Raw genomic sequence first — 18,977 nt, 5'->3', positions numbered from 1 at the left:
CTATCAGAGAAGGATCCCAGGTCCCTGAAGGCCTATTTCATTGACAAAGCCACATCCTTAATTTTCAAGCAGCTTTCTTAGATGTATTCTCTGGGGGTGGACATTAGGCCACATGGTTTGGAAGGCTCTTTTCTTAGCTCAATGGCAGACGTATCTGCTTAGTGGGAGGTGGTATCTGGCATCAACCAGTGAGGCAAGATGTATCTGCTAGGAGGTCAGGCCTCTGTGTTGGCTGGACCAGGAGAATTTAGCTGTTCTAATTTCCATTTGTGGGGTCCTAGAGTTTGACAAGCCTAAGGAAGGGACAGCAGAGATCCTGGGAAGGTCCAAAATGCCCACCATTTCCAAGGGTACTTGAGTGGTTCTTGAAGTCTTCAGAAAACTTTGAGTGCTCCAGCATTACATCCCTATACCTCAAAAGCAGCCCAGAGTGCACTTCCAGGGATGTTTGTCGCCTCTTCCACATGAACTTTTGCAGCAAGTCTCAAGGAAGTAGTTGCCACACATTGGAGTAGTCTCTCTCATCTGCAGTATGGAACAAACACATTTGAGCAGAACATGAATGCCAGAAACAAACTGTAAAGCATCTGTGGGTTTTTTTCTTTAACAAATTTTTTCCTTTTTTTCTTAAAAGGCTGTATTCCTCCACAAGAAAGTTAGTGCCATTTTTAGATTTGACCAGTGAAAACGCTCCTGATTTCATACTCACAGATGGCTAGTCTATGGTCCTGTTAGAGGACTGACTGGAGATGGGAAATACGACACCACCAGTTCAGGGAACTCACAGTCCCATCCTGGCCTTAGTCTGTGCTGACAGGTCTTGACAAGCACACTCCACCTCATCACACAGGAAGTTCCCAAGTTCCCTCCCAGCTAGGTCCTCTCACGCTCCCCAAGTCCACTGTTGATGGCCAGACAACACTGAATCAGGCAGGCATGGTGGTAAGGATGTGGCGCTATTCCAATCAGCTCTACCACTTCAGGCACGTTACTTTACGAGCACCAGCTTGAGCTGGGATGGATCACCTTTCAGGCGGCAGTGGGGTGCAGAGGTCAGCTTCCACTCCCACTATCTTGTCATCATCACTTGGAGGCTTTCCTACCTTTACTGAAATGAGGCGGTGGCTGAAGATAGGGCCCGATTACAAGTGGCCTGGGAGAAGTGAAAAATGTTTTTAAGCCTCAGGAGCCACACCACCACTTCCTGGAAGGCATGGTGGACCTCAACCTGCAGAAAAGGGGAGGGGAGGGAAGGTGGCTCGTGGCCAGTCTCGGTCCCCCAGTGGCAGAAGGTGACCCAGAGGGACTGTGAGAAGTCCCTTCACCTTAAACCGCGGTTGGACTAAATGTCTCTCTGTCGCCCTGGGGCTCACTGATTTAGAACCAGCCCCTCCCCGTGCCCGTTTTTGGGCCGAAGCAGAGTCCCCAACTTCAACAGGCCCCTCTTCCAAAGCACCTACTAGAAAGCCAGCCTCTCAGTGGGAAGCCTTGGAATCCGCCCCGGGTACGGCGCGGGGGACGCAGCTGGGGAGGGTCCGGGGCTCCTGGGTGCGGCTCACCCGAGCGCGCCTGCAGGGGGAGCCGGGCCGCGTCGGTGCGCGCCGGAGCAGCAGGCTGCAGGTGTGCGCCGGAGGGCACCGCGCCGCGCACCCGGGCCTGGGTTAGCGTCTCGCCACGGCATTCGTCCCGCAGGCCACCCAGCGGCTCGGCAGCCGCCGGCGTTCGGGCCGGAAGCGGGGCCGCCGGAGCTGAGCACGCGGAGCAGCGCCGGGCGGGGCCTGCAGCCGCGCCCGCGCCGCGGTCCTGCGTGGGCCGGCGCGCCGAGCGAGGCAGCTGCGGGCGCTCCCGACGTCCGGAACATTTTTCCGGGTCGCCGTGGGGAGGGGAGAGTCCCACGGAAGCGGCGGCAGACGACCGCAAAGGGCCGTTTCGCCCGGACTTCCAACCCGATGCTCGCCAGGACGCCCGCCCAGACCACTGACCGATGCTACTTCCGAGACCCACGGTGCGGCCGGGGCGCGCGCCGCGTCCTGCCTGAGCCTGGGTGCCGGCTTAGCCCGGCTCTTTATAACCCGGCCCCTGGACCTGGAGCTGCGGCCCCTGGTGAGCACGCCAGTCGGGGAGGAGGGCACGTGGCCACAGACCCCGCGTCGGAGCTTTGGTCATGCCCCGGGGGGCGCAGACCAGGTAGAGAAGTGTGGAGAGTGCGCTCCGCAACCAGACGGGCTTGGCACGGATTCCGACTGTGTGTGACCTGCGGCTTGTGACTTAACCGCCCAAAGCCTTGGTTTGTGAGGGGATGATATCACCCTCCCAGTCCTTCATTCGTGTGTTCATATTTCCATTGCAGTTATTTATTGAAGGCCTACACTGTGAAAGGCGCTGGGACATAACCGTGAGTAAACAGACAGAGAACTTAACATTCTAGTCAGGCCAGACAAACAAGAAAGGTGAGTAGAATATATGGAAATCCCAGCAATTCCACTCCTAAGTATATGCCCAACAGAAAAGTGCATGTGTGCACCAGAAGACACCTGCATAATGTTCAGAATAGCCCCAAACTGGATACAACAGCAAATGTTCATCAACAATTGAATGGGATAAAAAAATTGTGGTGTATTCGTACAGAATACACCACAATGAAAAAATGTGGTATATTCGTACGGAATACTCCACCACAGTGAAAAAGAATGAACTACTACTATACCCAACAAGGAAGAATCTCACAAGTATAATATTGAATGCACAATGTATAATACTGAATGTATAACAAGGTATATTGAATAGTGATATGAAAGAGTTCATACTGTATGATTCCATTTATATAAAATATAAAGACAAGGAAAACAAATCTACATTAGAATCAAGATAGTGCTTACCCTTGGGGGTGCAGTGGAGAGTGACTAGAACACAAGGAGCTTCTAAGGGGCTAGTCATGTTCTGCTTTTTGCTCTAGTTGTTGATTACACAGGTAATAAACCTTGTGAAAATTGATCAAGCTGTACATTTATGATTTTTGTGCTTTTTCTTATATAAGATATACTTCATTAAAAATTTACATTACATAAAATTTACATTAAAATATATGGGAATATCAGAAGACAAAAGCAAGAAAGGCACAGAAGAAATATTTGAAGTGCTTATGATTGAGAATTTCCTTAAGTAATATCAAACACCAAACCATTGATCCAGGCAGCTCAGAGAACACCAAGGAGGATAAATTAGAAAAATCTATCCTTACACATATATTCAAACTACAAAAAATCAAAGGTAAAGAAAAATCTTGAAAGAAGCCAGGATGCAGGGGGTCAGGGGAGGGGGAATCCTTACCTATAAAGAAGCAAGGATAAGAATTATATTGGACTTCTCTTCAGCGATCATGCAAGCAATGAAGAGTGGAGTGAAATATTTAAAGGGTTAAGAGAACCCATCAACCTAGAATTCTGTATCCAATGAAATTATCTTTCAAAAGTTATGAAGAAGTAGAGATCTTGTATGTAAAAACCCTAAGGAATACAATAAACAACCATTAGAAATAGTAAGTTCATGAAAGTTGCAGAGTATAAGATTAATAAAAGTATCAATTTTATTTGTATACATTACCAATGAACACTCTGAAAATGAAATTAAGGAAACAGTTCCACTTTCAATAGCCTAAAAAAGAATAAAATATTTAAGAAAATAGCCCCAAAATGCAATACTTATATATTGAAAATTACAAAGGAACAGAAAGAAATTAAAGAGTACCTAAATATGGACAGATTTAAATTGTTAAGATGGCAGTGCTTTCCAAATTCATCTATAGATTCAACATGGTACCTATTAAGTTTGTACTGCCTTTTTGTAGAAATTGACAAGATGTTTCTAAAATTACTGTGGAAATGCAAGGGATTCAGAATGACCAAAACAATTTGAGAAAGCGGAACAAAGATGGAGGCCTTACACCATCTGATTTCAAAATTTACTACAAGCCTATACTAATCAAGATAGTATAGTATTGGCATTAGGATAGACATGTAGATCAATGGCATTGAGTTGAGAGAACAGAAATCAACCCTCACACTTATGGTCAATTGATTTTTGACAAGCGTGCCATGATGAATCAGTGGAGGAAAGAACAGTCTTTTCAGCAAATGTGATGGAACAGCTGGATAATCACCTGTAGGAAAATAAAGCTCTAACCATGTATTATACCATATACAAAAATAACTCAAAATAGATTGTAGATCTAAATGTAAGAGTGAAAACTATAAAACTCTTAAAAGAGTAAACCTTTGTGACATTAGGTTAAGAAATTGTTTCTTAGATATGCCCCCAAAATGAAAGAAATAACGAAAGAAATACATAAATGGACTTCATCAAATTAAAAACATTTGAACTTGAAAGGACACCATTCAGAAATTAAAAAGACAACCTACAGAATGGGAGAGAGTTATGCATATTATATGCCTGAAAAGGGCCTTGTATTATAAGATATATAGAACTCTTACAACTTAATAATAAGAGACAAAATGGGCAAAGGATTTGAAGAATTTCTCCAAAGAAAATATTCAAATGGTCAGTAAGCATGTGGAAAGGTGCCCAATGTCATTTACCATCAAGGAAGTGCATATCAAAACCATAGTGAGATGCTATTTTACACCAGTAGGATGGTTATAATAAAAAAGGCAAGACAGCAGCACTGTTGGTGAGAATGTGAGGAAACTGTAACCCTCATACATTGCTGGTGGGAACAGATAACCTCTCATTGCTGGTGACGCAGCTGCTGTGGAATTAGGCCTCCCCACAGGCATAATTAAAGAGACCACGGAAACCCAAGGACAGAAGATGGGGTGGGATGAGCTCAGAGCTGTTGGCAGCTCCTCCAAATCTTAAACATTGGAGTTTCCAAATGTCCCAGCAATTCCACTTTTAGATATACACCAAAGAAAATGAAACATGTTCACACAAAACATGTGCAGCATTATTCATAATAGACAAAAAACAATTCAAATGTCCATTGACATTGATGTCCCTTTTATCCATTGTGGTATAGCCATACAATGGGATATTACTCAGCCATAAAAAGTAAATAATTACTGATACATGCTTCAATAGGGATGAAATTTTAAAGGTGATAAGTACTATGGAGAAATAAAGTAGCAAAGAGGTGATAAGAGGACTGGGGCTGAAAATGGAACTTTAAACATTATGGTAGGGCTCGCTGAGCAGGTGATGTGTGAACAAAGGCATTCTGGGGGAGGTGAGGGAGTCATGAAGGTATCTAGTGGGGAGAGCTTTCCAGCACCTGGGTTTTGATCAGAGCTTTGTCACTGCCCATATGAATGGCCTTGGACAAGTTACTTAATGGTCCTGTGCCTCCGTTTCTTTATCTGTAAAATAGCTACTCCTATTTTCTATTAAAATGACTGATAGTACTTATTTTAAAAGTTTGTTGTGTGGGTTAATAATCATAATTAAAATGACAATAAGAAAAAGAAAGTAAAGCATCTAGAACAGTACACTAGCCTAAGTAAAATACTTTACAGTTATTTTTATTAGCTCCTACTGCAAATGCAAAAGCCCGTGCATTCTGAGAAGGAATGATGCCTGTAATGGTGGATAAATGAAGGTGAGGTAGGGCTGGTGCAGAATAATGAGCAAGACGGAAGATTGTAGGATATGGGAGAGGGGGCTCTATGAGACGGGAAATCATGGACAAGTTTTGAGTGGAGAACAACACTAGGTCATGTTTCGACACTATCCCTCTGGCTCCTGTGCTGAAGAGGGGATAAGGATGCATGCAAGGAAACCAGTTCTGAAGTGTAAATCAGAGATGGTGGTAGTGAGAAGTCGTCAGATTCTGGCTCTAATTTGAAAATAGAGACAAGCTCTATTGAAAGATTGGATATGAGAGAGAGACAGACCATGGTTTTGACCTGAGCAGTTGTCAGAATTAAGCTTACATTTATTGTTATGAGGGAAGTCACAGATGGCGACTTTTTTTTTTGAAGTTTGGTGGGGGTCGGGGTCAGCGGTATTAGTTGGGGTCAGGAATTAACACTTCAATTTTGGACACGATAAACTTGGAATGCCTATTACACATCCAAAGCAGAGTGGTGTTCAGGGGAGAGTTTACGACAGGAAAGAAGATAGATCATTCGTTCTTTCACAAGTGTTTATTGAAAACGTACCCAGTGCCAGGTCCTCTTCTGGGCTCTGGAGATACTCGTGAGAATAACGACCAAACTCCTCATGACCTCATCTAATGGTGAGACAGGTCATAAGTCAAAGGTCAAGCGCCATTAGTGTATGTAAAGTCTTTAGCTCTCCAAATGGCACAAAATGTACAACTGCCAGCGTTGATTTTAATATGAAGAGTACTGCAAGCGCCAGAGGTGGGTCTGGCGACCAAGGGGCACCTCCTCCTCACAGCTCGCGTCAGCTGGGTATCTCCGCCAATGCAGGCAGATTCGCAGCGCCGCGGAACGGCAGCATTGCGCAGGCGTCCTAGGAGAAGGACTCGGAGAGCCTCCGCGCAGGCGTAATTCAAGAGACCGAGGAAATCCGAGGACAGGAGATGGGGCGGGGCGAGCTCGGAGAGCGCCTGCGCACCGCGAGGAGCCGCAGTCTCGAGCGCCAAGGTGGTCTCTCGGTTGTCTTTGGCAAACCACTCCCGTGAGCCCAGCGTCGTTGGACTGCACCCAGGGCGGGGACGTCCGACGGGCACAGGGGAGACCCACGATGCCGGTGAGGAGAGAAGCTTAGCCGTAGGGGTTCCTCATCCCAGTGGCCTGGCTCGGGGGCGCGGCCGTTGCCATGGAGGCGCGGAACTGTCGGGCTGCCGGAGTGGGGCGGGGCAGGCCCGGTCGGGCGGGCTCCCGAGGCTGGGGGTTCTCGCTGGGGGGCCCGCGGGCCGCAAGGGTCTAACTCGCGCTTGGAGGGTCCCGGCGCAGGCCCTGCCGCCTTCGTCGCTCCTGCATCCCTCAGGGCCTGCGCTGCTCGACATGAAGGCGCTGTGCCAGGCGATGCGCTCTCGCTCCCAGCCCTGTCCGCTTGTTAGGGCGTCTGGAAGCGGCCGCGGAGGGTCGGTTTTGGATGTTCGGGGCCGGTGGGCTCTCTACATGGCGGAGCCAAGCTCCGGAAGGCAGCAGAGTGCGGGCTGCTTGCCCCTGTATCAGGCGCCTGACTCGAGCTGTCCTTCGTCTCGTGCCGCTTTACAGTGCAGAGTGTAACCCGTAGGTGCCTTTGTGTGTGAGGAGGTGGGTTGTGGGTGGTGGTCGGTTTGTCTTGTGGGATTTCACAGATTGTTACCGTGTAATTAATAAAGGGCAGTCTTTGTAAGTCCTGTATAGCGTTCTAGAGAACCCTTGAGCCATGGCCAGTTATTTACTGAGACCACGGACAATTATTTAATCTTTCTGGGCCCTTAGTTTCCTCATAAACTTTTCCTTATGGGGTTGTTGCCGGGTGAAATAAGATAATGCATAGGAGGGTTGAAGGGCATTGATTGACATTTAGTATTAAATGCTCAGTATTCCTTGTCATTGCTTTCAAGTTATTTATCAATTCATTCAACAAATATTGGGCACCAACCACATGTTAAGCACTTGGAATACAATATTGAACAAACCCAGACAGGTTCTTGAACTTGGGAAGACAAACTTGAGTACTTGGGCAGGGGTGAAAACCACATGTTTACAGAGATAAGACACTTAACATGAATGAATGCAGTGAATGGGTGCCATACACCAGATAGGAGTACATTCTGGTGAATTATAAAGTGTTCCCATGTAGGATTTCTGGCTTACAGATGTCAGATAATTTGCTTTTTTAAGAGAATCTAGAAATTGCTTTTTTTGTTTTTAAATCTTAGCAACTAATTAAAAAAATATTTTTAAATACTACCAAGTATTTAGTACCAGGTTTGGCTACCAAGCCAAGCAAAAGACATTTGTGGGCTGATTCAGCCCCTTGACTACTAGTTTGCCACCTCTGGTAGACAGATTTTAAATAATGAGCAAACAAAAGGAGAATTGTAACCAGATGTAGAAGAAGGAGGGAGAAGAGTGCTGTCAGGGCCTATACAAGGATTTGACCTAATCAGGGAAGTCTTCCTAGATGAAGTGGTTAGTGAGCTGAGAGCTTCTGGATAAGTACAAGGGAGAGTGAGGAGTGTTCTAGGCCAAAGGAACCGCTCATGGAAAGGCCTCTGGTGAAAAAGAGCCTGGTGACAAAAAAAAGGCCTAAATGAAGCCAGTGTGGCTGTGGCTAAGAAAGCCAAGCAGGGTAACTTGTGAAATAAGACATGAGCCAGAGCCAGATCTTACAGACCACCTTAAGGATTGTGATTTTTATCCTAAGATCTGTGGGAAACCATTGGAAAGTTTTATGTAAGGGATTGACATAGAGTTGGGTTGAAGCTGACTGCCACGTAGAGGTCAGATTGTAGGGGAACTTAATCAGATGCAGGAGTATCATTTAGGAGTGTCTTGTAATCCAGAGTGAAATAATGGTGACCTGGACTAAGGTGGTAAAAGTAGATATGCAGAGAAGTGTATTACATTGATAGAATCTGTTCATTGTCAATGACAGTGGGTTATATTTGTTTCTCAAGTGCTTAGAAGAGCATATGAAGCAGTATGAATTTAACAAATTATCTGTTCAACTAAACTGTTGGACTATACTTCAATAATAAGACTATTTTGTATTAAAGCATAATCAACATATTATGTTAGTTTCAGGTGTAAAATATAATTTGATATTTGTATACATTGTGAAATTATCACTACAGTAAGTCTTGTTACCAACTCTAACAGACTTAAAGAAATTTTTTTCTTAGCATGAGAACTTTTAAGATCTTTATTAGCAGCTTTCAACTACACAGTACTATAATATTGACTATAGTCACCATGTTGTATGTTATTTCCCCATAAGTTTTTTTTTGTAACTGCAAGTTTGTACCTCTTGATCCCCTTCACCCATTTCACCCATCTTCCTACCCCCATTGTCTCTAGCAACTACCAATCTGTTCTCTGTATCTGTGGGTTTCATTTTGTTTGTTCATTTGTTTTGTTTTTTGATTCCACATATAAGTAAACTCCTATGGTATTTGTCTTTAGGATTATATTTTAACAGATTCTTAATCAAAATTTCAAAAGTTAAAACTTTACATATACAAATGTTCATAAGGTTAGTTTTACTAAAACATTTTTTTCTGCCATTGGACTTTTTCTTTCATTTATTGTTGTCTTATATAACGAAGATAGACAACTTATGTTTTATGCTAAACATTTAGCAAATAAATGCCTTATAGGGAATAAAACTAAAAGTCTCAGGGGAACATATGACCTACTACTGTATTCTTTTTTTATTTATTTATTAAGGTATCATTGATATACACTCTTATGAAGGTTTCACATGAAAAACAAAGTGGTTACTACATTCACCCATATTATCAAGTCCCCCCCATACCTCATTGAAGTCACTGTCCATCAGTTACTACTGTGTTCTTGATTAAGTTGTTAACCGTGTCACATGTTTTCCTACAGGGAGGAAACTCAGAGGAAGTCAGGGACTTTTGTGCAGAAAGACAGTCTATATTATACTGGTTCGTTTTCTGCTTCAGTGACATTTACTATAAATGTAAACTAGATCTTGACTCCCCTCATTTGTATTGTAAAAGAAACTATGTTCCTTTTCATATCTTTTAATAAGCTTTTTCTATATATCTGTAAGATCTTTAATTGCATTGAACAAATATTTATGGAGTGCTTAATATGCGCAAGGCATTGAGATGGCAAAGTAGCCATTTTCAAATTTTAATCTAGTGAAGGTAGAAATGTGTTCTTTTCATTATTTGTAAATATTTTCTCCACCAGAGCAATAAATCAGAGAAGCCGGAAAGCTGTGATAATGTGAAGGTGGTGGTTAGGTGCCGGCCCCTCAATGAAAGAGAGAAATCAATGTGCTACAAACAGGCTGTCAGTGTGGATGAGATGAGGGGAACTATCACTGTACATAAGACTGATTCTTCCAATGAACCTCCGAAGACATTTACCTTTGATACTGTTTTTGGACCAGAGAGTAAGCAACTTGATGTTTATAACTTAACTGCAAGGCCTATTATTGATTCTGTTCTTGAAGGCTACAATGGTAAGTACTTTATGTAGTTCACTTTTTTTAAACATCTTTATTGAGGTGTTATTAATACCCCATTAGTTTACCCATTGTAATCATACAGTTTGATGAGTTATAGTAAATACAAACAGCTGTGAAAACATCACCACAATGTACTTTGTATTACCCCTGAAAGATCCTTTATGTCCACTTGCAGTCCCACCCCCAGACAACTGTTGACCTAGTTTCTGTCTGTAGTTTTGCCTTTCCTTGAAATTCATGTAAATCAAATCATACACAGCATCATCTTTCTTTCACTAAGCATAACGTTTTTGAGAGTTGACCATGTTGCATGTTTCAATAGTCCCTTTTCATTGCTGAATTGTTCTCCATTGTATGAATATACCATGTTTTATGATCTTTGATGGAAATCTGGATTGTTCTAGTTTTTGGCTATGATAAATAAAGTTGCTATGAACATTCTTTGGTAAGTTGTTGTGCAGATGTGTTTTAAAGCTTCTTGGGTAGAATGCAATTGCTGGGTCATCTGGTTAATGTATGAAGAAACTGCCAAACTGGTTTCCAAAGTAGTGACTGTACTACTGTTATTGCCTACCAGCTGGTAAGAGGGTTCCAGTTTCTTCACATTCTTACCAACATTTAGATTATCAGTCTTTTTAATTATAGCCATTCTAGAAGATCTGTAATGGTATCTCACAGTTTTAACTGTTATTTCCCTAGTAACAATTTTGAGTATTGATTTATTTTGGCCACTCGTATGTCTTCTTTGGTAAAATATTTCTTAAAATTAGTTTACCCATTTTTAAATCTGGTTGCCTGTCTTATTATTGAGTCATGCTTTGTATATATTCTGGATTCAAATCCTTGGTCAAATATGTGCTTTGAAAATATTTTCTCCCAGTGTGTGGCTAATTTTTCATTTTTCAGTAATGTTCTTTGAAGAGGAGATTTCGAGTTTTGATTAAGTCCATTTTACCATTATGCTTATGGTGACATAGTTAAGAAATTTTTACAGACCCAAGACCACAAAGATTTTCTCCTATGTTTTTATCTAGTTGTAAACATCTTAGGTCATCCATTTGTGTCTGATCCATTTTGAATAAATTTTTATAAATAATGAGGAGGTAAGGGTCTAAATTCTTTTTCTTTCTTTTTTTTAACCTCCTGCCTATACATGTCCAGTTTTTTTAGCACCTTTTGTTGCGATAACTATCCTTTCCCTATTGAATAAAGTTTGTGCTTTTGTCAAAAATCAGCTGACCACAAATGTGTGGATTTATTTCTGAATTGTCTATTCTGTTCCATGTTTCTCCCATTTTGATTACTGTAACTTTATGTTTTGAAATTAGATAGTATATGTTCTCTAACTTTGTTATTCTTTTTCAAAACTGTCTTTTCCAGCTCCTTTACATTTTTATATAAATTTTAGGATCACCTTGTCAATTTCCATTAAAAAAAAACATGCTCAGATTTTGATAGGGATTGTGATGAATTGTTCTGACAATACTGAACCTTTCAATCCATGAACATGATATCTCTCTCCATTTATTTATGTCTTGTTTAATTTCTCTTATCAGTATATTTTAGTTTTTAGCATATAGATTTTTTTTTTTCAAAATCAGTCTTTATTTTTGGTCTTAGGGATTGCAGTTTATGGATCACAGGAAAGATGGAGGGATTTGTTCACAAGTCAGTAACTGACAGCCAATACACCACATTTCCTTAATACATCAAAATGATAGTTTTTATTATTTATTTTTTATTAAGGTATCATTGATATACAATTTTATGGTTTCACATTGTGGTTACAATATTCACCCATATTATCAAGTCCCCCCAACACTCCATTGCAGTCACTGTCCATCAGCATAGTAAGATCTTGTACTTCTTTTGATAAATTTGTTCCTAAGTATTTTTTGATGCTATTCTGAATGGAATTGTTTTTTATGATTTCATTTTTGGAATTGTCCATTGTTAATATGCAAATTATTACCTAAGTAGATTTTTTAATTGAGATGAAAGTCCACATAAAATTCACTATTTTAACCATTTTACAGTGTACAAGTCAGGAGATTTTAGTACATTCATACTGTTGTGCAACTATCACCATTATCTGTTTGCAGAACATGTTTATCACCCTGAATAGAAACTCTGCTCATTAGCAGTCAATCCCAATCCTGCTTCCTTCTACCCTGGCAGCCACTTACTGACTTTTTCTGTGTGTATGAACTTGCCTGTTCTGGGCATTTCATTTGAGTAGAATCACATACTACGTGTGTTTTTTTTGTGTGTGTCTGCTTTCACTTAGTGTAATGTTTTCAGTGTTCATCCATGTTGTAGCAAGTATCATTACTTCATTCTTTTTTATGACCAAATAACATTTCATTGTATGGATATACTTTTGTGTATTTGTCCATCAATACACAAACATTTGGGTTGTTTCCCTTTTTTGGCTACTGTGAATAATACCCTTATGAACATTCTTCTGCAAGTTACATATATGTGTAAACATATGTTTTTAGTTCTCTGAGGTTTATACCTAGGAATGGAATTGCTGGGTCAAAAGGTTTATTGCCAGAATATCTTCCACAGTGGCTGCACTGTTTTTACATTCCCACGAGCAGTGTATGAGGTTTTCAGTATCTCTGCATTTTGCCAAAACTTGTTACCTTTTTGATGTAGCCATCCTAGTGGGTGAGAAGTGGTATTTCATTGTGTTTTGCAGTTGATTTAGGTATACTGATGTGTGTCCTGCAACCTTGGTAAACTTGCTTTCTAGTGGGCTTTTTTCTTTTGGTAAATTCTCAGGATTTTCTATATACAAGAGCATTTTGTCTGCAAATAAAGATGTACAGCTTCTTTCTTTCCAGTCTTTCTGTTATCTGAATCGCACTGCTTAGAACCTCCATCACAATATTGAATAGAAGAGGTAAGAGTGTACATTTTTGTCTTTTTTATGATCTTAAGGAGAAAGCATTCAATCTTTTACCAGTAAGTATGTTGTTATCTTTAGATTTTTCATAGACACACTTTATCAGATTGAGGAGGTTCCCCTCTGTCCTTAGTTTGCTGAGAGTTTTTTTTCAAAAATGTATACTGGATTTTGTCAAAAGCAGTTTTTGTCCTGTACCTATTGAAATGATCTTTTTTTTTAAGTTTGTTAATATGGTCAGTTACATCGATTGATTTTTAAGTGTGAAACTAGCCATGCTATTTGGTCATCGTGTATTATCCTTTTGTATAGTATTAGATTTGATTTGCTAAAACTTTATTTAATTGTTTTGCTTCTGTGTTCATAAGGGCTGTAAGTATTCAGTTTTCTTGTAATGTTATCTGGTTTTGGTAGCAGGATAATGCTAGTTTCATAGAATGAGTGGGGAAGTAGCCCCTCCTTATTAATTATCTGGAAAAATGTGTCCAGAATTAGTATTATGTTTTCCCTAAATGTTTGGTGGGATTCATCAGTAAAGCCAACTAGACATGGACGTGTTTTGTTGGAAGGATTTTAACTACAGATTCAATTTCTTTAATAAATATAGTGCTATTCAGATTATCTTTTTTTTTGTTTAGTGAGCATTGGTAGTTTGTCTTTCATGGGATTTGTTTATTTCATCTAACTTGTCAAATTTGTTGATAAAAGTTGTTTATAGCACTTGCCTGTTATAATCATGTTAAAATGTAATGATGTAGTGTTTCTCATTTCTGATACTGATAATTTGTGTCTTCTTTTTTCTCCTGATTAGTCTGGCCAGAGGTTTATAAAATCTATTTATCTTCTCATAGAACCAGCTTTTGGTTTAGTTAGTTTTCCTTTATTATTTTTATATTTCCTATTTCAGTGATTTTTGCTTTCATCTTTATTGTTTCTTTTCTTCTACATACTTTCTTCTTCTTTCACTATTTTCTTAAGATGGAACCTGAGGTCATGTTTTAAGACCTTCTCCCTTTCTAATGTAGATTTAATGCTTTAAATTGCCCCCTAAGCACTGCTTATTGGTATCGTACAGATTTTGACATAGTATGTTTTAATTTTTTTGCAGTGCAAAATACCTTCTACTTTCTTCTTGATATCTTCTTTGATCCTTGGATTATTTAGAAATGTGTTAGCTTCCAAGTATTTTGAGATTTTCCAGGATCTTTCTGTTACTGATTTATAATTTAGTTCCATTTTAGTCAGAGATTATACTTGGTATGACTCAGTCTTTTAAAATGTGTTGAGATTTGTTTTATGACCCAGAATGTGATTTATTATTATTATTAAATATTTTGGATATACTTTAAGTTGTGTATTTTGCTGTTGTTGGCTGGAGATTTCTATTATCATTTATTCATTTATTGTTGCATTATAAACTGTTATTATAACCTATTATTATTACTATTAATTCTGTTACTATCCACTAGATCAATTTGTTGGATAGTGTTGTTCAAATCTTCTATGTACATATTATTTTGTACTAGGTCTATCAGTTATTGAGAGAGCGTCGAATTCCTTGACTGTAGTTTTGTATTTGCTTATAACTTCATGTATTTTGGAACCATGTGAGTAGATGTATAAATGCTTAACAGTTTTATGTCCTTTTAATGAATTAACCTCCTTTTCATTTTGTATTAGCCTCTTTACCCCTGGTAATATTCTTTATTCTGAAACCTACTTTGTCTGATAGTAATACAGATATTCTAGCTTTCTTTTGAACAGCATTAACATGGTATATCTTTTCTCATGCTTTTACTCATTTTTTTTGGTATCATTAATATACAATTACATGAGCAACATTGTGGTTACTAGATTCCCCCCATTATCAAGTCCCCACCACATACCCCATTACAGTCACTGTCCATCAGTGTAGTAAGATGCTATAGAGTCACTACTTGTCTTCTCTGTTCTATACTGCCTTCCCTGTGCACTCCCCCTATATTATGTGTGCTAGTCAGAATGCCCTTTATTCCCCTTATCCCTCCCTTCCCACCCATTCTCCCCACTCCCTTTCCCTTTGGTAACTGTTAGTCCATTCTTGGGTTCTGTGAGTCTGCTGCTCTTTTGTCCCTTCAGTTTTTGCTTTGTTCTTATACTCTACAGATGAGTGAAATCATTTGGTACTTGTCTTTCTCTGCCTGGCTTATTTCATTGAGCATAAATACCCTCTAGCTCCATCCATGTTGCAAATGGTAGGATTTGTTTTCTTCTTATAGCCGAATAATATTCCATTGCATATATGTACCATATATCTTCTTTATCCATTCATCTACTGATGGACACTTAGGTTGCTTCCATTTCTTGGCTATTGTAAATAGTGCTGCAATAAACATAGGGCTGCATATGTCTTGTTGAAATTGGGCTGCTGCATTCTTAGGGTAAATTCCTAGGAGTGAAATTCCTGGGTCAAATGGTATTTCTGTTTTAAGTATCTTGAGGAACCTCCATATTGCTTTCCTAAATGGTTGAACGAGCTTACATTCCCACCAGCAGTGTAGGAGGGTTCCCTTTTTCTCTGCATCCTCGCCAGCATTCGTTGTTCTTAGTCTTTTTGATGCTGGCCATCCTAACTGGTGTGAGGTGATATCTCATTGTGGTTTTAATTTGCATTTCCCTGATAATTAGCGATGTGGAGCATCTTTTCATGTGCCTGTTGGTCATCTGAATTTTTTCTTTGGAGAAGTGTCTGTTCAGATCCTCCGCCCATTTTTTAATTGGATTATTTGCTTTTTGATTGTTGAGGTGTGTGAGTTCTTTATATATTTTGGATATTATCTCCTTGTTAGATATGTCATTTACAAATATATTCTCCCATACTGTAGGATGCCTTTTTTGTTCTGCTGATGGTCCAGCAGTTTTTTAGCTTGATGTAGTCCCATTTATTCATTTTTGCTTTTGTTTCCCTTGCCCAAGGAGATGCGTTCAGGAAAAAGTTGCTCATGTTTATATTCAGGAGATTTTTGCCTATGTTATCTTCTAAGAGTCTTATGGTTTCATGACTTACATTCAGGTCTTTGATCCATTTCAAGTTTACTTTTGGGTATGGGGTTAGACAGTCCAGTTTCAATCTCTTGCATGTAGCTGTCCAGTTTTGCCAACATCCATTGTTGAAGAGGCTGTCATTTCCCCACTGTATACCCGTGGTTCCTTTAGCATATATTAATTGGCCATATATGTGTGTGTTTATATTTGGGCTCTCTATTCTGTTCCATTGATCTCTGTGTCTGTTCTTGTGCCAATACTAAAATATCTTGATTACTGTGGCTCTGTAGTAGAGCTTGAAGTTGGGGAGCCTAATTCCCCCTGCTTTATTATTCCCTCTCAGGATTGCTTTGGCTCTTTGGGATCTTTTCTGGTTCCCTATGAATTTTAGAACTATTTGTTCTAGTTCATTGAAGAATGTTATTGGTATTTTGATAGGGATTGCGTTGAATCTGTAGATTGCTTTAAGCAGGATGGCTATTTCGACAATATTAATTCTTCCTACCCAAGAGCATGGGATGAATTTCCATTTTTTAGTGTCCCCTTTATTTCTCTCAAGAGTGTCTTGTAGTTTTCAGGGTATAGGTCTTTTACTTCATTCGTTACGTTTATTCCTAGGTATTTTATTCTTTTTGATGCAATTGTGAATGGAATTGTTTTCCTGACTTCTCTTTCTGCTAGTTCATTATTAGTGTATAGGAATGCACCAAGTGCAACAGATTTCTGTGTATTAATTTTGTATCCTGCAACTTTACTGAATTCAGATATTAGATCTAGTAGTTTTGGAATGGATTCTTTAGGGTTTTTTATGTACAATATCATGTCATCTGCAAACAGTGACAGTTTGACTTCTTCCTTACCAGTATGTATGCCTTTTATTTCTTTGTATTGTCTGATTGCCATGGCTAGTACCTCCAGTCCTATGTTGAATAAAAGCGGGGAGAGTGGGCATCCTTGTCTTGTTCCCGATCTTTGAGGAAAAGCTTTCAGCTTTTCACTGTTAAGTATGATGTTGGCTGTGGGTTTGTCGTATATGGCCTTTATTATGTTGAGGTACTTGGCCTCTATGGCCATTTTGTTGAGAGTTTTCATCATGAATGCATTTTGAATTTTGTCAAATGTTTTTTCACCATCTATTGAGATGGTCATGTCGTTTTTATCCTTTTTGTTAATGTGGTGTATGACATTAATTAATATACGAATATTGTACCATCTTTGCATCCCTGGAATAAATCCCACTCAGTCACAATAAATTATCTTTTTGATGTATTTTAGGATTTGGTTTGCTAATATTTTGTTGAGGATTTTTGCATCTATGTTCATAACGGATATTTATCGGCCTGTAATTTTATTTTATTTTATTTTTGTGGTGCCATGTCTGGTTTTGGTATTAGAGTGTTGCTGGTCTCATAGAATGAGTTTGGAAGTATTCCCTCCCCTTTTGCTTTTGGAATGCTTTAAGGATGGTTATTTGATGTTCTTTAAATGTTTGGTAGGATTTGCCTGTGAAGCCATATTGGACCAGGACTTCTGTTTGTTGGGAGTTTTTTGATTATACCAATTTGATTTTGCTGCTTGTAATTGGTCAGTTCAGATTTTCTGTTTCTTCCTGGGTCATCAGTCAGTCTTGAAAGGTTGTATTTTTCTAGGAAGTTGTCCATTTCTTCTAGCTTGTCCAATTTATGGGCATATAATTTTTCATAGTATTCTTTAACAATTCTTTGTATTTCTGTGGTATCCTTTGTGATTATTCCTTACTCTTTTCTGATTCTGTTTATGTGTGTACATTCTTTTTTTTCCTAATACATCTTTTTCTAGGGGTTTATCTATTTTGTTTATTTTCTCAAAGAACTATCTCCTGGTTTCACTGATTTTTTTCTATTGCTTTATTTTTCTCTTTTTTATTTATTTCTGCTCTGATCTTCATTCTTTCCCTCCTTCTACTGACTTTGGGCTTCATTTGTTCTTTTTCTAGTTTCTTTAATTGTGGATTTAGACTGTTTATTTGGGATTGTTCTTGTTTCTAGGTAAGCCTGAATCACTATATCCTTTCCTCTTACAACTGCCTTTGCTGCATCCCACAGATTCTGGGCTGTTGGTTTGTTTTTCTCAGTTGTCTCCGTGTATTGTTCGATCTCTGTTTTAATTTGTTCATTCATTCAATGATTGTTTGGAGGCATGTTGTTTAGCCTCCATGTGTTTGTAGGCTTTTTTGTTTTCTTTGTGTAATTTATTTCTCATTTCATACCATTGTGTTCTGAGAAGCTGCTTGATCTAGTTTTGATCGCTTTGAATTTCTGAGGCTCTTTTTGTGGCCTAGTATGTGATTTGTTCTGAAAAACGTTCTATGTACACTTGAGAAAAACGTGCATCCTGCTGCTTTTGGGTGGAAAATCTTCTGTAGATGTCTGTTAAGTCTGTTTGATCTAATGTATTGTTCAATGCCTTTGTTTCCTTATTTATTTTCTGTGTGTTTTATCTGTCCATTGATGAGAGTGGTGTATTAAAAGTCTCCTAAAATCTATGTGTTACATCTGTTTTCACCTTTAATTGACATATTTAGGTGCTTCTCTGTTGGGTGCATAGATAATTATAATGGTTATATCCTCTTGTTGGTCTGATCCCTTTATCTTTATGTAATGTCCTTCTTTGTCTCTTGTTACTTTCTTTGTTTTGAAAGCAATTTTGTCTCATATCAGTACTCCTACTCCTGCTTTTTTCTCCCTATTATTTGCATGGAATATCTTTTTTTGTCCTTTAACTTTTAGTCTCTGTATGTCTTTTGGTCTGAAATGAGTCTTTTGTGGGCAGAATATGGATGGGTCCTGTTTCCTTATCCATTCTGCCATTTATTGTCTTTTGATTGGTGCATTCAGTCCATTTACATCTAAGGTAATTATCA

General features: G+C 39.3%; 1 protein-coding gene across 4 annotated transcripts in view; it reads left to right on the top strand.

The window, feature by feature from the left end:
- Positions 1–6,596: 6,596 nt before the first annotated feature.
- The window catches only part of KIF3A (kinesin family member 3A), a 69,522-nt gene continuing 57,141 nt past the window's right edge, over positions 6,597–18,977 (top strand). For all 4 annotated transcript variants that reach the window (XM_073221285.1, XM_073221286.1, XM_073221287.1 and 1 more), the window contains exons 1-2: positions 6,597–6,729; positions 9,861–10,134. In XM_073221285.1, coding sequence (XP_073077386.1) covers positions 6,724–6,729; positions 9,861–10,134 — 280 coding nt within the window. In that variant the 5' untranslated portion in view covers positions 6,597–6,723. The remainder of the gene's footprint in view (positions 6,730–9,860; positions 10,135–18,977) is intronic.

The sequence above is a fragment of the Manis javanica genome, chromosome 14 (genome assembly GCF_040802235.1).
Source record: "Manis javanica isolate MJ-LG chromosome 14, MJ_LKY, whole genome shotgun sequence".
In the NCBI taxonomy this organism is placed as follows: Eukaryota; Metazoa; Chordata; class Mammalia; order Pholidota; family Manidae; genus Manis; species Manis javanica.
Note: the sequence above shows the minus strand (reverse complement) of the source record. Positions and strands in the feature narration are given on the sequence as shown.